The sequence below is a fragment of the Notolepis coatsorum genome, assembly GCF_963971535.1.
Source record: "Notolepis coatsorum genome assembly, chromosome: 2".
In the NCBI taxonomy this organism is placed as follows: Eukaryota; Metazoa; Chordata; class Actinopteri; order Aulopiformes; family Paralepididae; genus Notolepis; species Notolepis coatsorum.
Window position 1 is genome coordinate 52291657 of NC_140166.1, and position 24613 is coordinate 52316269.

The 24613-nt window shown below is 41.4% G+C and overlaps 1 protein-coding gene across 1 annotated transcript in view; it reads left to right on the forward strand.

Annotated features, from left to right (window-relative positions):
• Positions 1-23858, forward strand: part of LOC311224174 (metal transporter CNNM4) — a gene marked incomplete at its 5' end in the record, with an annotated part of 160890 nt that extends 137032 nt beyond the window's left edge. The window contains 2 exons of the mRNA XM_084309047.1: positions 14880-15064; positions 23517-23858. Coding sequence (XP_084165173.1) covers positions 14880-15064; positions 23517-23789 — 458 coding nt within the window. The 3' untranslated portion in view covers positions 23790-23858. The remainder of the gene's footprint in view (positions 1-14879; positions 15065-23516) is intronic.
• Between the last annotated feature and the right edge of the window lie 755 nt (positions 23859-24613).

Consider the following 24613-nt stretch of genomic DNA (forward strand, 5'->3'; position numbering starts at 1 on the left):
TGCTTTTCTAGCTACTCCACCAGTGCACAGAAATGAGCAGGGGTGTAAAAAGTACCCAGAAATTATACTTAAGTGAAAGTATGGGTACCCTCTCAGAATCTTACTCAAGTAAAAGTATCTGGCTAAAAACACACTTGAGTAAAAGTCTCTACTTTTACTAAAAAGTTAAAGTAAAAAAAAAAAAAAAGTATTCCGGGGCAATGAAATGTTCCGTTTCGTCCTCTTCATCACTCGTACTATCGTTTGTGGCCGTCTTCTGTAGCTTGTCACTCTGACTGTCTATTCTTCTGATAGCAAGGACCAATCAGCATGGGTATGGGCGTGTTCATTTTCTATTGATGGGGATTTGATTGGCTGTTTTTAAACAAAGTGCGGCCGCAGGATTAATAACGCTAACGTTAGTTCGGCCAGAGAAACAAATATACTAATTAAAATTGTTGGACCTGCGAGATTTGTAATTTGTACTTTGTAGGTCTGCATTTTAAATGTAAGGAGGAAAAAGTATGTTTTTTTTCTCTGAAATGTAATTGAGTAAAAGTACAAGTATACAAACCTAATAATACTTGAGTAAAGTACAAATCCCCCAAAACACTACTTAAGTATTGTAACGAAGTACAAGTACTTTACACCCCTGGAACTGAGGCATTTTCTTTCAAAGGTGGTTACCAGTGGTTACAGGCAGCCATATTGGAAGAACGAGAACTACACAAATGTTCTATGCAAAGGCTTCTATTCTAGAATCTATTATAGCTGCTAAGAAATTAAATTGGTGGGTATAATACTGAATCAACTCACCACTGTGTCGTCGGTTAACTGAAAGGTTAGTTTCACGTCCTGTTTAGACTCTGGCGCGACTTCAACGAGGAAGAGGAAGGTAGGGTATATATACGTGGCGGGTGCCTTGATCCAGACCCTGAATTGCCAATCATTAGTCCCGCCTATATTTTCTTAAATTATTTTAATATTTTTTTATTCACTAAATTAATAGTGAATTGAAATGGATTGATTGATTGATTGATTTTTATTGTGGAGTATAAGACAGCATCCAAGGGATAAAAACATGAGAAAGTGCAAGCACTTATTTCCATCATGGTCCCTGATTTTGGACATGGACAGACATCATAAAACATAGAGCATCATAATAAAACATACTAAAACAGAGCATCATAATAAAACATAGAGCATCATAATAAAACATAGAGCATCATAATAAAACATAGAGCATCATAATAAAACATAGATCATCATAATAAAAAACAGAATAAAACATAATAGCAACCCCATACAAAAAAACACTTCCTACCCTCTCCTTCCTATGGCTATTCTATACTTCACTGGCTAGCCATTTCTTTGTGGCATGTCTAAAACTTCCCCCCTCTTCGATGTTTTTCAGGGCCACTGGAAGCTTGTTCCACTCCAGTGCTGCAGAAAATAAAAATTTATTTGTGCCCATTAGGGAGTTAAATTTTGGCAGAATAAAATCCGTACTGCTCCTTCTAGTGAAGTATGAATGATTGTCACGGAATCGATTAAAATAATTAGATAGATATTTCGGACCTGTATTTTGAACTATCTTGTGTGTGAGACCTAATTTGATGTGAATTACCCTTTTATTGACCGGAAGCCAGTTTAGTTGCCTAAAGAAAGTTGGCCCTAGGTGAGTGCATGGAGGTAGTTTAAGGACTACTCTCATTAATTTGTTTTGAGCTGTCTGAAGTTTATTTTTCAGGACCTGTGGAGCGCCACTGAACCAGGAGGTGGCAGCATAGTCAAAGTGACTCTGTACTAATGCGCCCGCTAGCATTTTAAGTGTTGCCTGGTCCAGTAGTTTCCCTTGTCTAGCTAGGAATTTCGTTTTCTGGCAGATTTTAGTGTGGGCTTTTTTAGCCATGGCCTCTCCTGTGAGATGTTTGTCCAGTATGCAGCCCAGATATACTACAGAATCCTTGTTTGTTATTTGCTTCTCACCTACTCTTACCTTCATTTCAATATCTTTACCAAGCCGTTTCTTTGATCCGAACAGGATTGCCTCTGTTTTTCCTAGATGAAGAGATAGTTTGTTATCTGACAGCCATGTCTGCACATTTGATAGCTCCTCACTAAGGGTCCTCTCCACTACTGCCAAGTCCTTATGGGAGACCAGAATGGCTGAGTCATCCGCATAAAGAAAAAGGTCTGATGAACAGGAATTCAGTCTGATAATCAGGCAAATGTTGGGTGGGAATTGGAATGAATCCTGGTGGCGTTTGACCTCTCCCTCCCTCACTTTTGCACAAAATACAATATTCTTCTGAAAACTCGACTGATGCACTTTGACCCCCCCCCCCTCTCTTTCTCTCATAACATAGATAAAACTCATTGGGCCTCATTCATGAAACGATATAAGAACAGATTTCGTTCTTAACTAGCATTTCCTCTTATTTTGTTCTTACCTGGGATTCAGCAATGTTTTCTTATTGTTGCTTTTCTCTCAGGCAAGACCAAATTCTAAGAGTGGTCGAGAGCACTCTTACCCAGATAAGAAACTCTTACCCAGATGAGAAACATTAAAAAAGCCTACCATTCCTAATAATAATAATACATCAGATTTATATAGCGCTTTTCCTAATGCTCAAAGACAAACAATACAATACAGTTTTAGTAGATAGATACAATAAAAAATATATATATATAAAAAGGTGAGAGAGGGTGTGATCCTTCCACACGTTACACCCTCTCAGTGAGAGTCCGTGCTGCCAGGTGAAAAGAAGCGGTTGATTGGCAACACATGTGTCGGAGGAAGCATGTGATAGCCTCCACTCTCCCAGACCGACTGTAGTGTAGGGGGTAGCTGCGCAGCGACCAGGAAGGGGATTGGGAATTGGCATAACGACTAACATTGGGATGGGAGAAAAACTGAGGAAAAAGGAGGGGGAAAAAAGATTTAAAAATTAAATAAAAAAAAAAGGTGAGAGAGGAAGGAGTTCATGGGTTGAAAGCAAACCATTGGTCAATTGCCCCCAAATACCCCCAAAAAATACGACTTTATAAACTCAGAACTTTTCAATAATAATTTATTATTTTTTTTCTTTTTGATCCACTTTTTCTCCTGTTTTTCTGTGTTTTTCTCCCATCCCAATTTAGTCATTATACCAATTCCCCCCTCCCCTTCCTGGTTGTTGCTCGCATGTGCCCCCCATTGGTCGGTCTAGGGAGCCCTGAAGTCTCCGACACATAGGAGACAGCCAGCAGCATCTTTTCACCTGCCAGCGCGGACTCTCATTGGTGAGGTGTAATGTGTGGGAGGTCACACTACCCTCACCATCTCCCTCCCTCGCTGTGCAGGCGCCCTGACCGACCTGTAGGAGTTGCTGTTTACAACGACCAGAATACCACCCCACCGGCTTCCCTCCCGCTGACTCTGCCAATTGAGCCAGTATGACGGCCGGCCAAGCCGGAGGCAACGCTGACAGCCGGATTCGATACCAGTGTCTCTCGCATTGGTGAAGAGCGCTTAGTCCGCTGCGCCACCCAGCCGCCCTATTATTATTATTATTATAACAACTTATTGCGTGCGTTCTTCTTCTGAAATGGATTATATATTGCTGTTAGAACAGTTAGATGCTGGCTGCCCAGGCCATATGCATAGAACGCATACAACCTCTCCTCTCCTCCCCTCTCTCCTCTCCTCTCCTCTCCTCTCTTCTCTTCTCTTCTCCTATAGTTCTGAGCGCATTCCAGTATTTCCCAACCTACTGCGCGATTGGTTCTTGACAATCGTCGTCAACTCGTTCAGTATTGACAAAGCCTACTTTGCTGATAGTACAAGTATAAGTCTTTATTTGTCATCAGATTAACACACACACACATGCGATGAGCGACCCACAGGAACACACACAAGCACTGAGTCGCGAGTCGTTTGTGTCATTTTCTTATTGTTCTCTTAACACATCCACCGCCAAAAACGTCTTACGACGGGTTTCAACGTCATGCGAATTCCGCCATTCCAAGGCGTACGACGTTATTGAGATCACATTTCATTTTTTCGCCATGGTATTTATAATTCCCTCACCCAGCCTCGGCTGAGACAGTGGTACTCGGCACAACCGTGCAACGCTTCAATACCGCCGCCTGGTGGATGATCGGGCGAGTTACAACCGGAAATGGATCTCTGGTGATCTCCGTGCATCATGGAAATGCGCCCGGCACTCACATATTGTTGCGGGACTCTAGACGCACATTTCGCCATACAAACCGGAAATGGATCTAGTCGATCGCCGTCAAATAAGTGGGATCTTTTTCCTCCAGTCTCATCGGCGAACGGTAAGAGGACAGTAACGATACTTTCAGCGTGATTGTTTATTATTATTAATGCAAACTGCTCTGATCAATATATCACCCATACTACATAAAGCATTTACTGACTATCACGGAATTATAAACGACCCCCCCCCCCCCCCCCCCCCGTTCATCCGCGCATGATGAGTCATAACGTTTAGGATCGTATTCAGTTGGATTTTTTAATATAGCGTGTATCATGAATAAACTCCAATCGATAATCTATATTATGCGTTTAGGCCTATAACTAGCGTTCTAGGAATTATGGCAGAAAACGATAAAAATATATTTTTATTCTAGAGTAGACGGTATTTTCGTATGAATCTATGAATGAAAAAGTATAACGTTCCTACATCCTGAACGATAGATAATCGATGTTGAATGGGCCATAGTAGTAATGTCAATTTAGCAATACAATTTAAAAAGTTATAGCCCTGTAAAGAAGGTGAACATCTCCATAGGCTTAGAGTGGTGGCAGAGAGTGGTATGAGAGGGGCAAACTGCGTGGCAGTTAATGTGTTAATAGACAGGAAAGCAAGAATATAAGAAAAATAATAAGAGTATTGTTGAATGAGGGCCATTGTCTTGTTACTTCTCTCAAACAGTGTTCCTGTCTCTCACCGGTCTGTTTGTACCAAGGTCTTGTCTCTTTCTCTTTACGTCATTTTTGTTCACTCCTTCTCTCCTCTGTCCTTCCTAACTCTCAGGTGAGCAGCTCTCTCAGGTGAGCAGCTCTCTCTCTCTCTCTCTCTCTCAGGTACTTGGAGCAAGAGATGCTGGATGTCTACTTTTTTTTTTATCCCCACAGTTTTTAACTTCTTCACTCATTGCAAAAAAAAAATAAAAAAATCACGTTGACCTGGAGACATTGCATGCAAAAAGCCATTCGTCTCGACGAGGAAGGCCTACAAGACGATTTCTGTCATTGGACAAGGCGCTTCAAGATGTCTTCGTTTGACGTCACTCGGTTTTCCCCGTCTTAGACAAGTTTCAGTTAGCTACCAGCAAATACACTTGGTTGAGTATTTCCAGTTCAGTTAGCTACCAGCAAATACACTTGGTAGAGTATTTCCAGTTCAGTTAGCTATCAGCAAATACACTTGGTTGAGTATTTCCAGTTCAGTTAGCTACCAGCCAATACACTTGGTAGAGTATTTCCAGTTCAGTTAGCTACCAGCCAATTGATACACTTGGTAGAGTATTTCCAGTTCAGTTAGCTACCAGTAAAACAGCAACAAAAATAATCTTTTGACATCAATAAAATAGCTCGCTAGAAGCCAGAACATGCAAGACTTTTAACTATTTGCTACTAGTAACATTTGCTAACTTGATAATGCATGGTAACATTACTATCTTTGATAACGTTGCCAAGCGTTAGCTTGAATGTTGTTGTTCTTTAGCAAACATGAGCTGTAATGTTGTTGTTCTTTAGCTAACATGAGCTGTAATGTTGTTGTTCTTTAGCTAACATTAGCTGTAATGTTGTTGTTCTTTAGCTAACATTAGCTGTAATGTTGTTCTTAAGCTAACATTAGCTGTAATGTTGTGGTTCTTTAGCTAACATTAGCTGTAATGTTGTTGTTCTTTAGCTAACATTAGCTGTAATGTTGTGGTTCTTTAGCTAACATTAGCTGTACTGTAATGTTGTTGTTCTTTAGCTAACATTAGCTGTAATGTTGTTCTTAAGCTAACATTAGCTGTAATGTTGTTGTTCTTTAGCAAACATTAGCTGTAATGTTGTTGTTCTTTAGCTAACATGAGCTGTAATGTTGTTGTTCTTTAGCTAACATTAGCTGTAATGTTGTTGTTCTTTAGCTAACATTAGCTGTAATGTTGTTCTTAAGCTAACATTAGCTGTAATGTTGTGGTTCTTTAGCTAACATTAGCTGTAATGTTGTTGTTCTTTAGCTAACATTAGCTGTAATGTTGTGGTTCTTTAGCTAACATTAGCTGTAATGTTGTTGTTCTTTAGCTAACATTAGCTGTAATGTTGTTCTTTAGCTAACATTAGCTGTAATGTTGTTGTTCTTTAGCTAACATTAGCTGTAATGTTGTGCTTCTTTAGCTAACATTAGCTGTAATGTTGTGGTTCTTTAGCTAACATTAGCTGTAATGTTGTTGTTCTTTAGCTAACATTAGCTGTAATGTTGTTGTTTAGCTAACATTAGCTGTAATGTTGTTCTTTAGCTAACATTAGCTGTAATGTTGTTGTTTAGCTAACATTAGCTGTAATGTTGTTGTTCTTTTGCTAACATTAGCTGTAATGTTGTGGTTCTTTAGCTAACATTAGCTGTAATGTTGTTGTTCTTTAGCTAACATTAGCTGTAATGTTGTGGTTCTTTAGCTAACATTAGCTGTAATGTTGTTGTTCTTTAGCTAACATTAGCTGTAATGTTGTTCTTTAGCTAACATTAGCTGTAATGTTGTTGTTCTTTAGCTAACATTAGCTGTAATGTTGTGCTTCTTTAGCTAACATTAGCTGTAATGTTGTGGTTCTTTAGCTAACATTAGCTGTAATGTTGTTGTTCTTTAGCTAACATTAGCTGTAATGTTGTTGTTTAGCTAACATTAGCTGTAATGTTGTTCTTTAGCTAACATTAGCTGTAATGTTGTTGTTTAGCTAACATTAGCTGTAATGTTGTTGTTCTTTAGCTAACATTAGCTGTAATGTTGTTGTTCTTTAGCTAACATTAGCTGTAATGTTGTTGTTCTTTAGCTAACATTAGCTGTAATGTTGTTCTTAAGCTAACATTAGCTGTAATGTTGTTCTTTAGCTAACATTAGCTGTAATGTTGTTGTTTAGCTAACATTAGCTGTAATGTTGTTGTTCTTTAGCTAACATTAGCTGTAATGTTGTTGTTCTTTAGCTAACATTAGCTGTAATGTTGTTGTTCTTTAGCTAACATTAGCTGTAATGTTGTTCTTAAGCTAACATTAGCTGTAATGTTGTGGTTCTTTAGCTAACATTAGCTGTAATGTTGTGGTTCTTTAGCTAACATTAGCTGTAATGTTGTGGTTCTTTAGCTAACATTAGCTGTAATGTTGTTCTTTAGCTAACATTAGCTGTAATGTTGTGGTTCTTTAGCTAACATTAGCTGTAATGTTGTTGTTCTTTAGCTAACATTAGCTGTAATGTTGTGGTTCTTTAGCTAACATTAGCTGTAATGTTGTGGTTCTTTAGCTAACATTAGCTGTAATTTTGTTGTTCTTTAGCTAACATTAGCTGTAATGTTGTTCTTTAGCTAACATTAGCTGTAATGTTGTTGTTCTTTAGCTAACATTAGCTGTAATGTTGTGCTTCTTTAGCTAACATTAGCTGTAATGTTGTGGTTCTTTAGCTAACATTAGCTGTAATGTTGTTGTTCTTTAGCTAACATTAGCTGTAATGTTGTTGTTTAGCTAACATTAGCTGTAATGTTGTTCTTTAGCTAACATTAGCTGTAATGTTGTTGTTTAGCTAACATTAGCTGTAATGTTGTTGTTCTTTAGCTAACATTAGCTGTAATGTTGTTGTTCTTTAGCTAACATTAGCTGTAATGTTGTTGTTCTTTAGCTAACATTAGCTGTAATGTTGTTCTTAAGCTAACATTAGCTGTAATGTTGTGGTTCTTTAGCTAACATTAGCTGTAATGTTGTGGTTCTTTAGCTAACATTAGCTGTAATGTTGTGGTTCTTTAGCTAACATTAGCTGTAATGTTGTTCTTTAGCTAACATTAGCTGTAATGGTGTGGTTCTTTAGCTAACATTAGCTGTAATGTTGTTGTTCTTTAGCTAACATTAGCTGTAATGTTGTTGTTCTTTAGCTAACATTAGCTGTAATGTTGTTCTTAACACAATGGCGCCCGACCACGGATATATACGTGTTTCGAATCCATGCTTAATGGACCGAAGGACGGATATATCCGTGGCAAGTTGTTTTGGCTTTTATTCCATTTTAATAACCTATTCAAGGTCGCCGAGCTGCACTGCAGATGTACCCTACTCTTTGAATTCGAGAAAGTGCATTACCGGCCAGATCCTCTTAGGGGTGCTTTTTTTTTATCTCTAATGTAGTTTTCTATTCACTTGAAGCGATCGCTATTGTCTGTTGCACGGAATACGTTTTGGATTGCGGATTTCACTATGCAATAAGAGGATTTATCATCAGCCAATGGACATATCTATCTACCAGATGGCGATCGATAACAGGGAAATGCTCGGGGGGATCCAACCGGCTCATGGTAAGATCTTTTTCACGTAAATTACATGCTGATCAGAGCTTGCTATGATACTCAACCAGCCGACCAGCGTATGTGGCTACTTAGACGAACACGGTTATTGGTAATCAATAATCAGAAACGACGTCCCCCGCCCCCCCCCTTTCATGCATACATGCTTGAGGATCATACCGATCATATGCAGTTTGAGTTTTAACTGTAGCTTTTGTATAACGGAAATGCCATTGGATATAACGTTAGTAGCTATTAGCCCTTTATCTCCCCTTCCAGGAAATATACTAGACCAAATGCCGTATAACGCTTACACGGCGCTATAAAATTAGAACGTATTGATGAAAAAAAAATTTCTTTAATCCATTTTGAAGGGATGGTTTATGTTTATGGTCTCAATTGACAATGAGAATGGACAGATAGCAATACTATAAAGTATAGATTTAGCTCTACAAACAGCCCCAAGTCTGTTTACATATGCTGGTCGTCTAGAGTGGGGCCTGTCTAATCCCTGTGGCCGTCAATGTGTTAAGCTAACATTAGCTGTAATGTTGTGGTTCTTTAGCTAACATTAGCTGTAATGTTGTTATTTAGCTAACATTAGCTGTAATGTTGTTGTTCTTTAGCTAACATTAGCTGTAATGTTGTTGTTCTTTAGCTAACATTAGCTGTAATGTTGTTGTTCTTTAGCTAACATTAGCTGTAATGTTGTTGTTTCTAGCTAACATTAGCTCTAATGTTGTTGTTCTTTAGCTAACATTAGCTGTAATGTTGTTCTTAAGCTAACATTAGCTGTAATGTTGTTGTTCTTTAGCTAACATTAGCTGTAATGTTGTTGTTTAGCTAACATTAGCTGTAATGTTGTTGTTCTTTAGCTAACATTAGCTGTAATGTTGTTGTTCTTTAGCTAACATTAGCTGTAATGTTGTTGTTCTTTAGCTAACATTAGCTGTAATGTCTGGTAGTTAATATTTAGCTCCAATACGATCGTTAGGAAAAGGCCATTTAATGTTGTGTTGTGTTAGACACTCTGCACTCTGGGATGGCTGAGGAAATTACGTCGAATGCGGGGGAAGACTTCTCGTTCGCTTGAACTCGTCCACTCGATTTCAGCTCTTGACTCTCTCACAGACTCTTCCCTTCCTCCCTCTATCCTGATGGTAACCCCCCTGTCCCTCCCTCTCTCCTCTCAGTGACCACGTCTCGCCTCCGCCACCTCGCTCTAATAAAGAGGTTCTCTCTGTTCTCTCGGTTGTCAGGTAACCTTCGGCATGTCTGGGTTTTTTAACACAGGTGGGGGTTTGGGGGCCCCCGTGGGTAGTTTAGTGTAGGAGGGACCATGGTCTTGTACAAGGTTTATATATTACAGAGGTTGCAGAAGTAAAAGATCCATGGGACCAGTGTTACTAGCTACTTGGTCCAAAATTCTAAAATGGAATTCTAGTCCCATAGACCACTTCCGTGTTACATTGAGCTCATGGAGGAGAGAGCACGGGCAGAAAATGAATGAATGTGGATGAGAGCCTTGACATTAAGTGGTTGTAGCTACGGCTGTGGGGGTGCTGGAGACATGATCCAATAGACTTTTATACGCCTGAGTCTCCTGAACACGGGGAGACCCGTCCCAAGTTGATCGGTACTTTCTCAGCCGAGCTATAGTCGCTTTCCCACACCTACTCCCGAACTACGCATGCGCAGATTGATGAACCTAGACTCCGTGGGCAATCTGCGCATGCAGAGTTCAGGAGCAGGTGCGGAAAAGTGACTATAGCTCAAGTGCCGATAGACTTGCGATTGGTCGCTCCGTGTTCAGGAGACTCGGGTGTATATAAAAGTCTATTGGTTCATGTCTCCAGCACCCCCGCAGTCGTAGCTACAACAACCACTTAATGTCGAGGCTCTCATCCACATTCATTCATTTTCTCCCCCCCCCCCCCCCCCCCCCCCCCCGCTCTCTCGGCCATGATTTCAGAATACCGGAAGGGTCGCTGTGGTCTATGGTCACTGAACTTCCACGTTGTTGTCGAGGAAACCTGAGTCGTTGTCCAAACCTGATCTTTTAAAGACCTTGGTTTAGAGACAATGGCAACGTTCAGCGAGCATGGGAGCAGCACGGTGTAACCAGAACTCTGTTTGGACCAATCAGGCACACCGGTGCTGTGAAACACTGGTCCCATGACAACCCACCGGTTGTTTACCGACTACACCTTGTGAGGGACAGGGGAAGAGTTCAATGACATCACTCCCGGGAGGAGAAGGAAGGGTAGGACAACATCACGGTTGTGACCTTTAACACTTTCCGTGCCGGAGCTCGGTGCCCCCGGAACCTCCTTGAATGCCGCCACCCACTTCAATGTTAGCGTTAAAAACGCCTAATCTATGTTTTAAATTATGGCTATGTGTCTAATCTGCCCGTCGCTTATCAATGACTCATTTTCCAGTCAACATTGTCGAAGCGGATTGTTTTTTATCGGTTCATTTTCGTTTTATAGCATTTTGAAAAGCCCTCGTTTTCAAGGAAAATATAAATGTTCCATGATGAAAGACATTTACTGGAATATTCTAGAATACACAAACTGTCATTTTTCGGCCTATTTATGAATCGTTTTCAAATAAACGCTAGATTATCGATAGTATGTGTACGTATGCACGCTGGGGCCGCAAGCTGAAAATCGATTATCTGATTTCCTCAAAGCGATCGCGCACACACACACACATCTAGGCAAACGCTGAGATCTCACCGAATACAACTCTGATTATCCCAAGACTGGTAAAATAGATTCCTTACCTCAGATCAGATGTTCTCCAAAAAGATCATTCCAATTTCCGTCCCGCGAGCAGATCGCCCTATCCGCCTCTACATATCGACTGATCCCAGGTCTAAGCGACTGACCTGCAGTTACACAGGGATAGACGATAGGGGGCGCTTTTTTCCATTCTGAGCTGCTGGAGGAGCTGCTGTACCAACGGGAGACTCTGTTGATGAAATATGAAATCAGATCGCTAATAAAAAAATAAAGCGCTAATACACGTCGTGGGCATTCAGGCATTGGGCTGATAAAACGTCATATGACGTTTTGGGCACTGAAAGTGTTAAGACAAAGGAAAAGGCAAGATGGCTAGATCACACTATTGACAAGACACCCCAGCATTTCTATATCTATTTGTATATGGTATGAATTAGGTCACTGTTGTCCTTCCCACTCTAATAATAATAATAATTCATTACATTTATATTGCGCTTTTCTAGACACTCAAAGCGCTCCCCACAATGTTAGGGTGGAAATGTATCTCTATTTGCATCTAGTAGAAACGGTTGTTTTCAAGACTTGGGGTACTGATTAGTAGTGACTAGTATGTAGTCTACTAGATTAGAACACAGTTAACACACCATGCACCTGGGCCCCAGTTCCAAACCTGACCCTAGTACCTTCCCTTTTCCCTCTACACATGATCCTAGAGGCAGAGCGTATGTTGTCCATGAATAATGGTCTCCTGGTGGTAGCTCTGCCTGGCTGGCACGGTTTCATCATTTTGATAATCATCCAAAACCATTAGATTTACCACATGTGGGTTGAGGGTCGGATCGTGGATTCTGTTTGGAATTGGTCCCATCGCCCTTCCGTCATCAGCTTTAAAGCATTAACTCACTCTTAATATTGATAATTAGAGGTAGAAGTTAGCCTCATGAACACCTTCACCTTCTGTTCAAGCCTTAAAGTTAATTCCTTGCATGACAGACCTTGTAAATTGTGTCACATCTGATATAAATTAGTTTCTAGCTAATGGCTAACTAGCATGTTAGCTGTACAGTTCCTAAATAAACTAGTTGCTGTAATTCCTTGAAAGCTAACCCAACTGACGTGTCCAGGTAAAACTGTTTCCTATGACTCACTGAGGCCCCCTGGTGGACGACTCACGCCCACTGGTAATACCTGACCGGTAATGTGCTTGTTTTTGTGTGTGTGTGGAGTGGCACCATGATTAACATGCCGCAAGCAGTGGCTTTGCCTGGATACATTTGATGCATGCATGCCACAGCAGAAAAATTATTAAGTAATAAAAAAATAAACATCGACCGTTGAGCCATCAAATCAAGCCGGTGTAAAATGTCTGGGGCCAAGCCACCCTATGTAGAGGATCACTCCAGTTGACAAGCGGATTCTTAGGTTAAAATATTGTTAGGAAGTCTTGTTGAAAAGTTGCAGCAGAAAATCTCACGACTTTAATCTCCCTCCCTTCGTTTTTGTACGTTTTATCCATTTCTCTATGCGATAGAATAGGAGCCATCCTCCATAGACGGCGTCCTTAGCAACCCTTAACAACCCCTAGCAACCGCTTTAACTTCCCGAACCCGATACTGTATAATACACTGGTGTAAGTTGCCTGTGGCTTTTTGAAACATAGACTGTTACACCACGATAGAGGACTCTACGTCCACAACACTGACTGAAGTGGTCCTGTCAATAAACTCTGGCTTAATATTTGTTTTAACCTACTTGCAGTCCCAGAACGGTGGGGTTATTATGCCACATATTGTGTAAATATATTGAGTGCCTGCCAGTTTAGGGGGGGGGGAAATTGTATATGCCGCTGTAATGGACAACTTACCTTACAATCATTTTGCATTGCAGCATAGAAAGCCATGGGTCTGAGGGTATAGGTAGAATCACTATTGTGTTATATCAATCGGTGATAGAGAGTGGCAAAATAGAATAGAAAATGTATTTTATATGAAACATTTTCAAGATTATTACTTTAAAAAAAAATAAGGTTGAGAAACCCTTATCCAACCAATCGTCACTATTCTGCTTAACAATCCTAACAGCACCGTGGGACTCTATGCTGCCTTGTAAAGTTCTTGTGGCTAATTATAGTTTTTCCATAGAGATAATTCTCCCAGAACCACCGGGGGGCGATGCAGAGCTCTATTGGACCGGTGTCCAGATGGAGAGACGACTACCATGACCTGCTATTGGCCAATGAATGAGTAGCTCAGACGAAGAACAATAATAATTCCATTTCTAGAAATGGTTAGAGTTAAGAGTGTTGTGTGCTTATTCATAGTTAAAGACAGTAGAGGTTGACTACTGGTGATATATCACATTCACACTCCCGCCAAGTGATTTGGATTGACTTTACACATGAAAATACATGGGCTCTCTGAAATATTCCAAAAACAAAGTGATATATGGTTCTCCAGTGCAAGGGTTAGATCACAGCATGGTCTGTTTGTCTGTCTGGCTCAGACCGGCTGGTGTCTGTCTGGATTATGAAAGGCATTCTCTCTCTCTCTCTCGCATGCATTCATGTCCAGCAGTGCCTTATGATGTCACCGTGTGATACACATGTGATGATGATAATAATATTAATAATAATACCCCTTTCAGACCCTTAACCCTTTCACTGCCACACTACAGAAGGTTAACCCTTTACTATCCTAACCTTCTGTAGTGTGGCAGTGAGAGGGTTTACCCTTTGTCGTGTGGCAGACAGTGAAAGGGTTAATAGAATGGCACCGCCTGCGGTTCTGCTGCTGAATCAATAGTTTGTATGTGTGAGTGAGGTAATAACCCGACATTAACCTTTTTTTGACCCCCTCTCTCCTAGATTCTCTCTTGTCTTTCTGTGTGTGTGTGTGTGTGTGTGTGTGTGTGTGTGTTAAGACAATCATCACTATTGAGCTCCATCTGTGTGTGTGTTTACGATCATCACATTTTTCTTTATGATTTGTATTTTATTTATTTATTCCACTAACGGAACACATTTGATTGATTATATATCATTAGAAAATATATATATATATATATATATCTCTCTACATACAACATACACATTGGCTGATCAGACAGCTGGTCTTCCTGCACTAAGACAAAGGACTGCAGACTGTCCGTCCGCATGGTTTATACATCTACACTGTGTGAGAGCTTTATTCATAATCGGATGGTCTGTAGTGTGGTAGTGAAAGGGTAACCTTCTGTAGTGTGGTTGTGAAAGGGTTAACACTTTGTCGTGTGGCAGTGAAGGGGTTAACCGCCTGTAGTGTGGTAGTGAAAGGGTTAACCCTTTGTCGCGTGGCAGTGAAAGGGTTAACTGTATGTAGTGTGGTAGTGAAATGGTTAACCGTCTGTAGTGTGGTAGTGAAAGGGTTAACCCTTTGTCGCGTGGCAGTGAAATGGTTAACCTTCTGTATTGTCACAGACTTGAAAGGCTTAACCCTTTTGTAGTGTAGTAGTGAAAGGGTTGAGTCCCATGCACCTACTGTCCCGTCCTCCACCATTACTTTAATAACCCTATAACCATCACTAATGACGCATCGTGTGTGTGTGTGTGTGTGTGTGTGTGTGGTTCCAGAGTTCCGCTCCCCCTCCCACGTGAGCGGGCTGAACCGCACGGCGTCCCTCAGCGGCGCCGATCGGACCGAGTCGCTGTCGGTGTCGGTGAGCGGCAGCAACAGTCAGCTGAACAACAGCGCCCCCTCGCCGCAGTACACCCCGGACTTCTACGTGCGAGCCCTCTCCGACCTGCAGTTTGTCAAGGTAGGGGGAGGCGTTCCTATCGTCATAGACCCCGCTGCTGGGTCTCAGTTGTTTCTGATCAACTTAAATTTGTAATTTTTGCAGATGATACCAACATTTTTTGTTCAGGTGCAGACCTGCAACAGTTGCTAACAAATATTACAGGTGAACTGGGGAAGCTGAAATGTTGGCTTGATACTAACAAACTCTCCTTAAATATAAGTAAGTCTAAATTTATTTTGTTTGGTAATAAGAAAATACATCCGCATACTCAAGTAGAGATATGCATAGATAATGTTCATCTTGAAAGAGTAAATGAATATACTTTTTTGGGGGTCGTGATAGACCAAAACCTCAGCTGGAAAACTCATATTAACTATGTAAAGAAAAAAACAGCGCGTAGCTTAGGTATCTTAAGAAAAACCAGACACATATTAAATTTGAGATCATTATACACAATTTATTGTACTCTTTTATTACTGTAACTGAGGGGTACAATTCCCTGACTGTATTACTAGATATGATACTTACTACCACTACCTTTGTACTTAATATTCGGCCACCCAGTACTCGGCATAAATATATTATGATGAACACTGTCACGTAGATGAAACGGATCCAACACAAATGTACGAATTAGAAATAGGTCTTTATTTCTACACAGCGATGGTGTGTAGAGCAAGCACTTAATCAAATCAATCACATTTATGAATGGGAATTAGTATGCACTTTTATGGCAAGAGTATTCGTCGGTATATCAATAGAGAATGTCCAATCTCTGAAGGCGCAGGTGGTACATATACGACCTGGAATAGTTAAGGAAGAACAGCAATGATACTGTAATGATTATAGACTGGATACACTAGGGGGGGTTAATCCGGTCGCTTGTAAGCCGACAGGAGTAGGAAGGGGGGGGGGGGGGTAGAGTCCGGCTGCCTCATCCGGCCAAGGGTATCCCAGGTGAACCCACTGTAGTGCCGTTCAATGCGCCGGCGATCCTTGGACCGCAGATGAAAGCAGATGGACTCTTTGTGGGCCGGCGTCCTCCGGTCCACGGAGGAGAGACGTGAAGCGACCTCGTCTTGCAGAGCGTCTCCTCACCTTGCATCCTCTCCAGGGGGGGGGGTTCCAACACACGGCAGTGTCGGGGGTCTTTATCCATGGAATAATCAACGTATACAAAGCATAATCCGTGCCTGGGAAGGCGGGCTGTCGTCGGTAGAATAATCCGGTATACAGGTCCACTCGCTCGTCGGCTCTGGGGCTCCTCGGGTGCAATCTCACATGGGGTCGATCATCCTGGATAAGCAGCCAGTTTTCTGCCCGAAACGATGGGGTGCTGACTACGGTAGTATTCTCACCGCACGAAGCACTATATATTAACAGACTATTATTAGCTTAATAGACTACGTCCAACTCGACGATATAGTGCCAAATATGACTATTCAAATATTAATATACACGATGTCTCAATACCGATGGTAGGCCGAACTTGGCCTTACTCCCACACGTGGCGTCGCGGGGAGGCTTTACGTCTGTCACTCTATTGGAGGGTAAGAAACTGGACTGAAAAGGAAGTCCTACTTTAGTAGCGCAGTATATATACGCACTATGAACAAATAGTCCCATTAGTGGTGCGGTAGCCAGATTCCTACGCGGAACTAGGACTTGTTCGTACATGTTGAGCGGTACGTTTGAACTGGGTCTGGGGGGTATGGCAGCCTGGCACCAAGGTCTCGACCAATAGTAGAATGGGGACTATTATGGGATGTTCAGTAGGCTAGAATGGATATTCAATGCATATTGTACAAGGAATATACAAGGGATATCAGGGAATATTAGAGAATATACAAATACAATTAAATATATATATATAATAAATATATATATTCGGTTTAATCTGGCCCTTCACAACAATTACCATATCTAACTTACTGTATAGAAACTTGGGGAAACACATACCAAACTAATCTGAATCCTATTATCATCTTACAGAAAAAGGCAATAATGGTTGTGAACAATGTTAGTTATCTCCATCCTACAAACACACTGTTTTTTTTAACTAAGGGCATTAAAGTTCCTCGACTTAGTTGACCTAAAAACAGCAGAGATAGTTTTTAAAGCTAGAAGTTATCAACTGACATGTAACTTACAAATTTTGTTTAAAGAACGAGAGGTGACGTATAATTTAAGAAGAACACTCAATTTGAAACAGCCTAGAGCTCGAACCACACTTAAAAGTATGTCTGTGTCAGTTAAAGGAGTGAAACTCTGGAACAATATACTGGATGAAATAAAAAAACAGCAGGAGTATTTTTAAGTTTAAAAATATGTTTAAAAACAGGGTTCTAGAATCTTATAGTAAAATTTAACCTACAATTTTTTTTACCATGAAACTGGTATTGCAGATACATTTTAGATTTTTTCTATGTTGGCTTATGTTCTTTTCAGGAACGTTTATTTTTTATTGTTGATTGTTGATTTTTTGTTTGTTTGTTTTATCTTGCAAACTTTAACTTTTTTTGTTCTTTTTTGGATCGTTTTTTGTTGATTTTTGATTGTTGATTTTTATTAATTTTTTGTTATATTTTGAAAACTTTTACTTTTTTGAATTCGTTTTTTTTTAATTAGGGGTAGGTTGCTCTATAAGCCTTCGGCTTCAAACCTATCCTTTTCGTTTGTTTATTTGTGAAAATTTTCCAAAAATAATTTGTTTATTTATTTGTAAACATTCGAAATAAAAGAATTCATTCATTCATTCATTAGTGACCTCTGATCCCACTGCGCCGTCTCTGTATGCTCTGGTGATATTTTTAACCCTTTCACGTCCACACTACCAAATGGTTAACCCTTTCACTACCACACTACAGACGGTTAACCTTTCACTACCACACAACAGAAGGTTAACCCTTTCACTACCACACTACAGACTGTTAACCGTCTGTAGTGTGGTAGTGAAAGGTTAACCTTCTGTAGTTAACCTTGAAAGGGTTAACCATTTGGTAGTGTGGTCGTGAAAGGGTTAAACCAACTATCGAGGTCAAAGACAAATCCCTCGCTGCCATGTGCATATTCAGCTGATTGTCATTGTAACCTCCATTGCAGCACACAAAATAGGATGACTGGATATTATTCTTAACAACGAAATGTATCGGCATAAGCTAAGCATTAACCTTCTGTTGTGTGGTAGTGAACGGGTCGCGTGAATATTAACACTTTAAGTGCCGAAAACGTGTTTAGGCGTCCTTCCCCGCCATGCTCAAGTTGCAGAAGACGCCGTAACTCGTCTTTAATATCAATATTTCAAAAATCTGTGATCGGAATCATATTTTCCATCCGCAGCCTTCACACACAGTTCTGAGCTCCTCTCAAACCTCTAGCGGTTCAAGAGCGCCATCTGGTGGCCGATCGGCAGAAGCGCCAAACAGGAAGTTATGTGGTTGAAGTGCTGATCGTCCATATTACTTCCGGGCACTCTCTATAGGTCCCGGGACTCGATCTCGACACAATACATAGCGATCCGTTGCCAATAACTCGATAAACAACATGATTTGGACGTATATACTATTATACAACCTGGAAATAGATCGCGTATTTCTACATCCCATAATAGGAATATTTCAGTTCCACGCTCATCGTCCAACGGCGCGAGGAAGATACGGTAAGATTCAGCGTTATTTTTGAACGTGTTCGATATAAACTGCTCTGATGATCATATCACCCACACTAGATGAATGATATAACGCTGCCCACGGAATTATAAACGATCCCCCGCCCATCCGGTCATCATCAGATGATACGTAGAAACTTCTAGAAGTACGTCCAATTGAAATTTTTTATCTCGCACAGATTCCTACCAAACTGTATTTCATCATCAATATAATGCATTTGGGGCTATAAATCACGTTCTGGAGAAAGCTGCAGAAAGAGATGAAAACATACTTACCGTATACTTTAGACCATATTTTACTATGAATATGTGAATGAAAAAGTTTAACGTTGCTACACAATGAACAATACATATAGGACCTTGAATGGGCCCTAATAATGGCAATTTAGCAATAGAATTTAAAATGTTATAGCCCTGCAAAGAAGGGGAACTTTTCCATAGACAAATAGAGCTGGCAAGGGATGGTATATCATGAATTTAGCCTTAGGCAATCAAAGTGTTAAAGGCAACCAACTTGTGTTCAGCTTTTCGTTCAGCGTTTCTCTGATTGGCCACACGGCCACGTGACCGCCCTAGCACACGCCCTTTTCCGCTGAGAGACGCGGCAGAAGCGCTGGTCGAACCAACGCGCTGGTCGAACCAACGCGCTGGTCGAACCAACGCGCTGGTCGAACCAGTTCAGACAGAGGTGTTTATTTATATTAATAAACATATCTACTAGAAACACTGGTGTTCTGTTGTGTGACTGTACTAAACTCTTCCACCACATGACCGACATTTGACATACAGTACACCTCCTATATATGTTGGGATTATGTTTGGTCATGACAAAACAATAAAAATCGCTACTGTTAGTAACGCTGCCACCACCCACTTCAATGACAGAGCTCTCATATTTGCGAATGCATAAACTATATCTTAAATTATGGCGATGTGTCTAATATGGCTGTTGCGAAGTCATTGATAAGCGACAGCCATATTAGACACATAGCCATAATTTAAGATATAGTTTATGCATTCTCAAAATATGAGAGCGCTGTCATTGAAGGGCTTCCTACAACGGAGCACGGCCGCTGCTGCTGCTGGAGCTGAACCGAGTCAAGCCGCGGGCGGCGCACGGAAGCCGGGGATAAACCACTGCGTCGCCCCGCTGGCGCTTCAGCAGCCTCCACGGGCGAAATAACATATAACGTTACAGCGTACAGTTCCACACTGATGTACAGTGAGTGTCTAATATGGCTGTCGCGAAGTCATTGATAAGCGACAGCCATATTAGACACATAGCCATAATTTAAGATATAGTTTATGCATTCGCAAAATATGAGAGCGCTGTCATTGAAGGGCTTCTACAACGGATATGTGGTTTATGACGTTAATTAATAATAAACACTGTTAGGACTATCTGACTCTTACTAATAAACACTGTTAGGACTATAAACACTGTGCGGACTATCTGACTCTTAATAATAAACACTGTTAGGACTATCGATTCACGCGTCACTACTGTAACTAGAAACTCTGCTGGGTGTCACTGTACATCAGTGTGGAACTGTACGCTGTAACGTTATATGTTATTTCGCCCGTGGAGGCTGCTGAAGCGCCAGCGGGGCGACGCGGTGGTTTATCCCCGGCTTCCGTGCGCCGCTGCTGCGTCAAGCCACACAATTATGTCTGTATTTGATTATGGTGAAATTATGTACATGCATGCCTCTCCCTCTGAAAGCCCATCCACGCTGTGTATCATAGAGACATAGAGCACTGGGTTTTATCACTGGAGATATATTTCTCACTCACCATTGTATTTTGCGCCATCTGACAATATCATAATGATGTGTTTTCTATATTATATCCACAATCATTCATCTAAAAAATTGATGTACAGTGACAAGTGAATCTGGTAGTTGGTTGTTAAAAACGCGAAACATAATAATCAGTCAGCAGCGCTCCACTGCTACCGCAGCTGAACACAAGTTGGTTGGTACAGCAGCTGAACACAAGTTGGTTGGTACACAAGTTGGTTGCCCGCGCTGCCGCTTGCTCCTTGGATTTCATTTGGGACGTGGGACGGCTGCCGCTTGCCTGCACGTGGGGGCGGGGGGGGTCGCGGCCAATCAGAGAAAAGCCAAACACAAGTTGGTTGCCTTTAATATTCACGCGAACGGGTCAAGCCTTTGTTGTGTGGCAGTGAAAGGGTTAACCTTCTGTATTGTCGCAGTGAAAGGGTTAACCCTTTGGTGGAGTGGTAGTGAAAGAAATTACTCTTAGACCAACCTGTTTCAATGCCTTATCTTTTATTAATATCTCTGTCACTATATTGTTTTTAATACTTGATAAATATTAATAAAAGATAAGATATTTAACTGAAATAGGTCGGTCTTAATAATTAATTGTGTGGAAAATTGTCAGACCACAGTTTGTCAATAGTTGCCAAAAAGATCACCAATCCACGTCTTGCTGCTCTGATGTGCAACTGTTAGGGAGTATTGGCTTTACTGTATAGCACAATGTTCAAGGGCACGTCGGGTTCAAGGGTTCCATCTCGATGACTTCCCCTGCCCACAGTTTCCCAGCTGGGTCTGTGGATTTGCACCAGCAACTTTCAAGTTACAAGCTTGCTTCTCTAAACATTATACTAGCCTATGTAAACGCTTTGAGAACCAATGCAATTTAGGCTTGTACGCTGCAGCTGGCGTTTTTATTTTATGTTATGTTACATTTATAAAGAGGAGCATCGAGACATTGTGACTGTGTGATAACTTTATGTGTTAGATAAACCCCAAAATGTCAACAAACTGTGAGACCAAAGGTAAAACCCAGATTTTTCTTCACCTTAATTTGGATGAGTACCGTACTTTTCGCACTATAAGCCGCACCTGACTATAAGCCGCAGCAGCTAAATTGAATGATGTGTACATATATAAGCCGCACTGGACTATAAGCCGCAGGTGTTTTAATGTTTAATTACCATATGTAATGGTTCGTGCACAGAGGGGATTGTCACAATACTGTCGGACAAATAACAAGAATTAACTAATTTACAAGTTGTATTAAGTTTAGCAAATAAGGGAACAGATAAATGACATTTCAATGCAGTAAAAAAAGCAATATTTTCGGGTTTGGTCCACATATAAGCCGCACCGTTATATAAGCCGCAGGGTCGAAAAATGGGGGAAAAAGCCGCGGCTTATAGTCCGAAAAGTACGGTACATTGGTGACATAAAGGGTGATGTGATTGTAACCTCAATACTGCTTTGTCAGAGGGGGATAATATGTAGATGACTGCTCCCTTTGCCTTCCTAATTCTGCCCCTTCCTACTTCTGCCCCTTCCCCTTCTCACTTCTCCTTCCTCCTTTCCTTCCTTATGACAGTCTCTATATCCTTTTTTCTACCTGGCTTTTTTCATCATTTGTTCATTTAGTTTTTTTTCTTTTTTGGCTTTTCAACATCAAGAAAAGTTCAGGTTTCTTTTAATAGTCATCTATATGTTAAGACGAGGTCAACGGTACAATGGAATGTGTTGGACGAGAGAAATATAAAACGATATACATATGTGACTATGAGGATTTGTGTGTAAAAGTGACAAGTGTATACATCAGTATTGCAGTTTAGGTATGTAGCAGTCCAGGTGTGTGATGTGCAAGAGCTGTATTATTATTATCATCACCACTATTATTATTACTATTGTTATTACTACTACTAATACTATGAATACTAATATTGCACTACTACTACTACTACTACTACTACTACTACTACTACTACTACTACTACTACTACTACTACTACTACTACTACTACTACTACTACTACTACTACTACCACCACCAATTCCACTCTACTAATATTACCACCACCACCACCATTACTACTACTACTATTATTAATACTACTGCTACTATTATTACTACTAATATTAATACTGCCACATTACTACTACTACTACTACTACTACTACAACTGTTACTATTTCTTCTACCTCTACTACTACTGGGGGCGACAGTGGTTCAGGAGGTAGATCGTTCGTCTGGTAGTCTGAAGGTTCCCGGTTCGATTCCCGCTCCTCCCGGGCAGCGTGTCGGTGTGTCCTTGAACAAGACACTTAACCCCTAATTGCTCCCGATGTGCAGGCATGGTTGCCTCAGTCATCGGTGTGTGTGAATGTGTGAGTGAATGTGAGGAACAAAAATGTTGAAGCCATTTGGATAAAAGCGCTATATAAATGCACCATTTACTATGACAACTGCTTTTGAGATGAGAGATGACATGAGATTCACTTTATTGTCATTACACAGTACAAGACAGTGCAATGAATTTGTGTGCGTCCAACCAGGAAGTGACGATCAACAATCGGTTGCAATAAAACACATAAATCTGTACAGTAAGGTGCAATGGTTAGCACAATGTGCGATGGTGAGAAAAAAGATAATAATACATTTTAATACTAATACTGCCATATAACTACCACCACCACTACTACTATTATACTATTATATGTATTTACTATATTACTACTACTACTACTGTTGCTACTGCTAATACTGCTACAACTACATTTACATTTAGTCATTTAGCTGACGCTTTTATCCAAAGCGACTTACAAGTTCTGTACGACAAGTCATCAGGAAGGGCACAACTCTATCAGCTGAGCAACAATGTTCATCAAAGTGTTGAGTGCTACAGTGTAGGTTAGTTTATTAGAACAAGTGCATGACAGTACGGTTAGTTAGGGTTAGATTTTTTTTCTTCATTTCACAGATAATGGTTCAATCAAGTAATAACAACAATATCTCCCTGCGGCTCAGATCTCCAGGGCGCAGTACCAGAACGGCCTGGTGGCCTCCCGCCTGGACAGCACGCCCCAGTCCCCCGAGAGTGGCCACAGCGTGTCCCGCATGGATGAGACCGCACCCCTGGCTGCGCCCACCACACCCACGGGGACCACGCCTAACTCCACCCCCACCACGGAAAACGGGCCGGACGAGACCACCCTCCTCCTCCTCAGTGAACAGAACTGCCTGGCCCCGCCCAACCGCACCACAGCCAACCACCACAGCCAGGCGGACAACATTGTCTGACGGCCCCTCATTTGCATACACGGGTGCTGGATGTGTCATGCCACGGACGGGGCCAAAGGGACAGAGGAGACACTGTGTATTGTGGGGGGGTGTGTGTGGGGGGGGGGGGGGGGGGGGGGGGGTCACGTCACGGACATATACACACGCCTTGCACTGATGGCAAGGCCCAAAGAGACACATGCGTACATATTGTGTACATATGCAAGGATGAACACACACACACACACACACACACATGCACACACACATACATAGACACACAGGTGTACCAAACTGTATTGAGGGAGCTTGTTTTCTCCCCTATCCCAGACAACGATCTGTGGCTGGTGGTGTTGGTGTCATCAAGTAGCTTCCTCACAACCCTCCCCAATCACCCAACTGTCTCCACAACGAGGGGAAGCGGTCTGTCTGTAAGTGTGCATGGTGCGTGTGTCCACCATCTATTTGTATGAAAGAGAACCCGCTTGGCTGAACCAGCAACCTGTTGTTGGGGATAATGTATCTGAGAGAGCAGTGAGAGGCCTCGGCCATCTCACTAGCCAATCGGAGAAGAGTTCCATGGTGTGTGTGTTTGCTTGTGTGCTTTTGTGTGTGTTTGCTTCTACCCCCTCCCCAATAGACCTATCTCAAACTCTGCCTTCTTTTCTTGATCCTCCAATTAACAACTCTTGCTTTCCTCTGACGGACTTGCCCCAAGGAAAGCAACAGTTGTGATTGGAGGATCAAGAAAAGAGGGCAGAGTTTGAGATTAGTCAATTCTGTCACCACTGTAAAAGCCCCCCATTCAAAAGACTCAGGGAGACACGCCCACTATACATGAGCAT